At 42.6% G+C, this 6850-nt stretch overlaps 2 protein-coding genes across 2 annotated transcripts; both read left to right on the forward strand.

Annotated features, from left to right (window-relative positions):
* Positions 1 to 471: 471 nt before the first annotated feature.
* On the forward strand, positions 472 to 1975 carry rnf7 (ring finger protein 7). The gene is made up of 3 exons (XM_085917047.1): positions 472 to 717; positions 812 to 859; positions 1500 to 1975. The coding sequence occupies exons 1-3, from the start codon at positions 555 to 557 to the stop codon at positions 1616 to 1618; spliced, it is 330 nt and encodes a 109-aa protein (XP_085773173.1). The 5' UTR covers positions 472 to 554; the 3' UTR covers positions 1619 to 1975.
* An 853-nt stretch (positions 1976 to 2828) lies between these two features.
* grk7b (G protein-coupled receptor kinase 7b) lies at positions 2829 to 5186 on the forward strand. Its single transcript, XM_085916170.1, has 4 exons — positions 2829 to 3425; positions 3499 to 3936; positions 4510 to 4781; positions 4856 to 5186. The coding sequence occupies exons 1-4, from the start codon at positions 2829 to 2831 to the stop codon at positions 5184 to 5186; spliced, it is 1638 nt and encodes a 545-aa protein (XP_085772296.1).
* The last annotated feature ends 1664 nt before the right edge of the window (positions 5187 to 6850 follow it).

Genomic DNA, 6850 nt, shown 5'->3' on the forward strand with positions numbered 1-6850 from the left:
ATTTTCAATATTGTCATAGTTTGTGATGAGAGTGTACGATGCATTCAGTTCATTTATAATTTCTCATTATGAAGGCTATGTGGGAGGCTTTTATTCATGGGATGCAAATAATGAATAGTTAAGTCAGCCTAGGTGCCTATTTTGGTACCCAAAATTTGGATGTGGCAATGTATGTCAACATGGCAAATAGTAACTATTTGAGAAATACATTTGCATCAAAAGCAACTTTATTTTTTCTCATGCTTGCATCAGAGTTTACAGCAACATTGTTGTTTTGTTACAATTATAAATATTGAAGACAATAAACATTTCTAATCACCAAATATGTGTATGCAATGTGTGACTGAGCAGCATGACCTTTTTGCACGTTATAGAAAGCAACAACGGACAGATCTGACACATCCAATATGGCGTAGGCGCTGACTTACTTATTTTGCACTTTCGCGTCTCCTAATTGTGCTAATGGTCACCGGCAGTCGGCCTTTTACGTCCATTTTGCTTGTCTAAGCTAATCTTGCTAGGCTAACTGCTGTGGTTTTGGAGCTGATGCAGACATGGATGACGGCGACGATCTCGGAATAGTTCTCTCGCACAACACCTCTAGCTCCAAATCGGGCGGCGACAAGATGTTTTCACTCAAAAAGTGGAATGCTGTTGCTATGTGGAGTTGGGATGTGGAATGTGATACTTGTGCCATTTGCCGGGTGCAAGTGATGGGTGAGCGTGTCGACACTAGCTAGTTTAGCCCGGCTACTCTGTACCTAAATGCCGGTCGTTGACGGTAATTATAACTACGTTTAATCTTTTATAGATGCTTGTCTCCGGTGCCAGGCCGAAAACAAGCAAGAAGACTGTGTTGGTAAGGTGTTGTCAGCAAACACACGCTAATATTTCGCTTCTTGTGAATTAACTCAACTAAATGACATACAGTGAGTGGGTGAGCACAATATTAGCTAACAAGGGGGTCCTCGATTTTCGCTCCGGACATACGACATTTGGAGTCTACGAACATCACGCATCATAAAAATGTAACATTTATGCAAAAATTACAGAGTACTACAGTGAATTAAATATTTTAGTAATTTACTATAATTAAGACTCTTCTTAAACGATAGCTTAGTGATAGATAAGGCCCATTTCAACCTACATCCACATTTGAGTTGTCTGTCATACAGGGGAGTGGGGAGCCCTGCTACACATGCACACTGCAGTGATACATAATGCACAAATTGAATGAATCATACTGCCTTTAAAAAGATAAGAGCCTGGATTCGGTCAGAGTTATTTGACAGTTTGTTTTATATCATAAATAAGGCTGTGATTTGAATTGCATTTACTCATATGCTGCATTTCTTGCATCTTGGCCAACTGGGAGCGCAGATATAAATAGCAATAAAGCTTTTTTTTTTTCTATTATTATTAGATGTGCCAAACTGCTGCTTGTTGGGAAGTGAATTGACTGTTAAGCTGATTGTACAACATTTTGTCCTGTTTTGCAGTGGTTTGGGGAGAGTGTAACCATTCCTTCCACAACTGCTGCATGTCCCTTTGGGTGAAGCAGAACAATCGCTGCCCCCTCTGCCAGCAGGACTGGGTGGTTCAGAGAATCGGCAAATAAGGCCAGCACCTTGGCGACGTGATCCAAAGACGTCACCTATGGTCGACACAGATATGGCCGTGATCATTGCAACGCCCCGTGCAGAGCCGTGGTCGACAACTCGCCTTGGCCATTTGATTGCATGTTCCAGTACTCCCAGTGTCAGTGGCAGGCAGTAAACCAACCAGGTGGATCCCACAAAACTCTGACTCACGGCTCACGATTGGTGTGCAGGGACACAGAGTCATGAGGAGAAAGAGGCTGACATTTTGCAGTGTGGGGTCATTTATTAGCTTTTCGGGTTTTGTCTGTGGAAGTGTTTGCCACACGTTAAATATGTGACTGTAATTTTTAGGAATAAAAGTTGGTGTAAGTTGATGAATTATGCCTCTTTTTTTGAGCATTTTATGACATTGTATTACCAATTTTAAACACGTAGTCTTGTTAGCATGCTATTTATTAATATCCCACTAACCACACAACTGAAATAATGATTAAAAATTTTGAGCAATCTAGAAAAAGAAACATTCAGCAATGTCCTATCCTCCAATATAATTGGATTTTTTTATTTTTTATCTGTCCCAGATTCACACTCACAACATGAACTTAAATGGCCTACTCAGCTGGTCAAACTATCCTTCTTCCTCTATGTAGCGTGCCTTTCAAGTTTGCGCTACCTGTTCTTTGTAGAAGTACCAGCACATGCATGGCCACTTTATTTTGTGTTCATAAAACATGCTCAAATCAATTCAACATGGTCAACATACTTTGTAGTTGAAACATCTTTAAAATATTAATCAAAAAATTGTGTTGATCCCTTTATTATTTGAGTAACACTATGAAAGAGGCACATGGATCATTGTGCAAGTGGTCATTGCGTGGCTAGTCGGTGTACCCATACATGGTCTGACTAATTCCTTGAAATCCTTTGAAAGACTTAAATTTCACCTGAGACCTGCCACCTATGACGTGAGGTTACAACACGCGTATTACTCACATGAACTTTGCGGCTCCTAAAATAGGCCTGACTAAATCCTCTTAAGTTCAAACCACATAAGTTGCTTTCCCTCTGGACCAACAAATCCCAGAGGATAGTGGCACTATTAATGCTGTAAGGGGTGTGTCAAGACTGCAGGGATGCTTGCAGGTGCTAGCGGGTGCTCTCCGGATGCTTGGACCATGTAGAAGATTGGTCTAAGGCCCCACGGTTTACAGGTGGGGCCCCCCCAATATGAGCGACCAGCTAGTGAAGGAACTGGTGGCCAACACAGCCTACCTCAGGGCTCAGCAGCTGGACCAGAATGAGCTGCTGAAGGAGAGACTTTCCCTCAAACTGCCCCTGCCGAAGAGCTTCTCAACTCTGCAGGAAGCAGATGGAAAGCAGTACGAGTCACTTTGTGAGCAACAGCCTATCGGCAGGGAGTTGTTCCGGCAGTTTCTCCTCAGTTGTAACCCCCGGTATGCCGCCGCCGTTAAGTTCCTGGACGAGCTGGGAGGATGCCAATTTGCTGAAGACGACTTAGAAGAAAACGCCAGGCGGAACCTCGTGGCTAAGTTCTGTCACCCTGAGTCCAGGAACTTTCTGTCTTTTCTCAAAGGAGACGCTGGGGATACAAGCAAGCGCTTATCAAACTATATTTTCGATGAGTCCTCGGTGAGCCATATGAGAGAAGCCACAAGAGACTTCCTGCGAGGAAAACCTTTCTCGGAGTACCTGAGGAGTCCGTTCTTTTTCAGGTTTCTACAGTGGAAGGAGTATGAGCGACAGAAGATTAGTGATAGATACTTTCGGGAGTTTCGGACATTGGGGAAAGGTGGTTTTGGTGAGGTAGGTGTCCAAAGCAAAACTGTCGTGAGAGAATGTCAGATTGTAGTGTAAATAAAAATGTTTTGTATTGCAGGTGTGTGCAGTGCAGGTGAAGACCACAGGAAAGATGTACGCCTGCAAGAAGCTGGAAAAGAAACGCTTGAAGAAGAAAGGTGGCGAGAGGATGGCCCTTCAAGAGAAGAAGATCCTGGAGAAGGTTAGCAGTCTTTTCATTGTAAACCTGGCCTACGCCTACGATAACAACACCCACTTGTGCCTGGTCATGGACCTGATGAATGGAGGAGACCTCAGGTTCCACATCTACGAACTTGGAGAGCGAGGTCTCCGCATGGACCGCGTGATTTTCTATGCAGCTCAGATGACCATGGGCCTCCTTCACCTGCACTCCATGAACATTGTCTATCGTGATTTGAAGCCGGAGAACGTGCTGCTGGACGCTTATGGCCATTGTAAACTATCAGACCTCGGATTGGCTGTCGAGCTGCCAAATGGGAAAACGATCTGCCAAAAGGTCAGTCTGGTGGCCTACTCATTGTGTGCAAGGAAAAATGTCAAATTATTCCTTTGAAATGATGCTCCCAAGCTGTAAGAGTCGTGTCACTGCAAAGCTACCATAGCATTATTTTCTGGGAGTATGCTTACATCATATGTGTTCATCCCTGAGTGCAAGGGGTTTACCAGAAATAGATACAGTAGAATGGTTCTTAGTTTAGAGTTGACCGACAAGCGTTATAAAGCACTCCGCATGTCCCAAATGAATCCAATTAAAAGCTGGCTAACGTCTAGTGACGGGAAACTGAAGCTTCAAATTAGCTTCATGAACCTTGGTATTTTTGACTCCTCTAGGTGGCACGGTTGTTTTAAAAAAAGGGATTTCAAAAATGGCAAGTCAGTGTGCTTCCAGCCCAATTTTGAGGGGAGTAAAAAAAAAAAAAAAAAAAAGGTTCACAAAGCAATTTTGAAACTTCATTTTCCCATCACTAGCAGCACTTGCTAGGAATTTGTTCAAATAGTCTCTCCTTTACTTTATGGCAGCGCTCCACTTCCTAATATCTCCCCTGTGCGTGTCCACTCGTTTGTTCAGGCCGGTACAATTGGTTACATGGCCCCCGAGATCCTAAGGCAGCAGTACTACAGTACATCCGTGGACTGGTGGGCCCTGGGCTGCAGCATCTACGAGATGGTGACCGCTCGCCTGCCTTTTCGAGATTTCCGCGAAAAGGTGCAGAAGAGCGAGGTGACCCGTCGCACGCTTGAAGACCTGTGCAAGTTTTCTCACAAGGGATTCGATCCAGCTAGCAAAGACATCATCTGTTGCCTCCTTAAGAAAAGAGTAGCACATCGCCTTGGATGCCAGTAAGTACAAATAAATTCTCACTCAATGCAAGAAGTTTGGGTCCATCATATCTCATAACTCTTATTTTTTATAGCAAAGGTGATGACCCACGAAAACACCAATTTTTCAAGAGCATTAACTTTCCTCTCCTGGAGGCACAGAGGTTGGAGCCCCCCTGGGTGCCCAAGCCCAACATTGTGTACGCCAAAGACACTGACCACTTCAACGACACTTCGGAAGTTGGAGACATTGAACTTGATGCCAAGGATGAGAACTTCTTCAAAGAATTCAGCACCGGCGCAGTCACAGTCTCTTGGCAGAAGGAAATGATTGACAGTGGCTTGTTTGATGAGCTCAACAAACCAGAAAGGAACGGCCATGATCAAGCGATGGCATGGAACTCAAAGACGTGTGTCATTTTATAACAAAATACGGGATACTTGTACTTGATACTGTTTTCAAAAATAATCTTTACACAATAAGTTTGCCTACCTCGAATAACTTTAAAACTGCAATCCATTCTCATTTAACAGTTTGACTTCAATCATTTTTGTGCCAGCAGGTTATCGACTGATATTCTAATAATTACCACTTGTTGAAAATGCATTTTATACCGGCATATTAGTAGAAATTGTTTTGTTTGTAGAGGAAAACCTTGGTGAAAACGTGTGTTTGTGTATTTTTCTGCAGCACTGCTGGAGTAAGTGCACTTTGCTTTGTTTACAGCGGAGTTCAAATCGAAACATGCAGTGGTAGTTTATTACCAACCTTTGCAAACGCTGTTAAATCTTAGTTACGATAAATATTTATATAAACACTCCTAGGCCTTAAAAAAAATATGCCTTGTGCAGCGTATGATAAGCTATTGCGCAATCTTGATCATTTCATACATACACGGTTTGTAATTATAACCCCAAAATTGTTGCTCACAGCTTTCACATGTGGCGTGTAGTAAAACAAAATTCACCACTAGATGCCGCCAGACATCTAGAAAAGCGTTTCACACCTAACAGGAACATCAAAAATGCTGACTTTGTTTTGACTTTTTCTGCTAAGAGCCACGGGAAATATTTCAATATCCTACGTAGCTGCAGTAAACAATTCAACGACAGATGGGAAACAAAAGGTTGAGGTCAGCATTGCATTGCTGCTTTAAATCCTAAATGTGTGAGTTATCCCACATGACTTAACAAATGCCTTCCTATTCATTGTAATTAAATATTCATATTACCAGAATCTAAATTCTCACTTATCTACTTTCTGATGTATAACTATGCCATGAAAAAAAAAATTGCCCTCTTCCATTTTTGCAGAGTTTCCCTGCAAGATCATCCAACAAATGTGTGCATCATTCTTTTAAATTGTTACTTGGAGCTTTGGAGGGTGTTTTACGAAGATGACGTATGTTTGGGCAAGCCCTGTGAAAACATTGTGTAGAATGACGCAACATTTCAAAAGCGGAAAAGCCCGAGCCGCATTTTGTCAGCCGTGGTAGATGATGTGCAGAAACTCTAATCACATCATAACATAGGGCACACATACCCAACCTTCCTCTTCTAATATATATTCATTCAACTGTTTATTATTCTGGATGTATTCCTTAGACTGTCATTGGGTATTCTGAGAACTTTGCCCTTTTGTCTGTGAGGGCGTAGAAGGTGAGAAAACATCTATCAGTCAGGACAGAGAGGTCATTGACTGTGCGAGGAAAGTGAGAGCCACTCATGCGAGCGTGGAACCAGTTAAGGGGAATGTTTCTATTTTAACAACAATGGTGACAGCTAGCCAGCAGAGGTCAAGGTTAACCTACAAGAATGAAGACTCAAATTAAGACTTGGAAGCAAGTTATATGACTATTGTTGTGGTAGCAGGGTCACCCCCACCTCTCCACAGGAAGTGTTTATTTTTTGGTTAACGTTCAATTTGCTGTGCTTCATTGCTTGAATTCCTCACATTTCAACAAATAAGTGAATTCCTGCTGTGCAATCCAACAGGATCTGTGTGTGTGTGTGTGTGTGTGTGTGTGTGTGTGTGTGTGTGTGTGTGTGTGTGTGTGTGTGTGTGTGTGTGTGTTGCGCCAGTATGCCTG

This window comes from Syngnathus leptorhynchus, chromosome 7 (assembly GCF_054491065.1).
Source record: "Syngnathus leptorhynchus isolate UIUO chromosome 7, UIUO_Slep, whole genome shotgun sequence".
NCBI classification, from domain to species: domain Eukaryota; kingdom Metazoa; phylum Chordata; class Actinopteri; order Syngnathiformes; family Syngnathidae; genus Syngnathus; species Syngnathus leptorhynchus.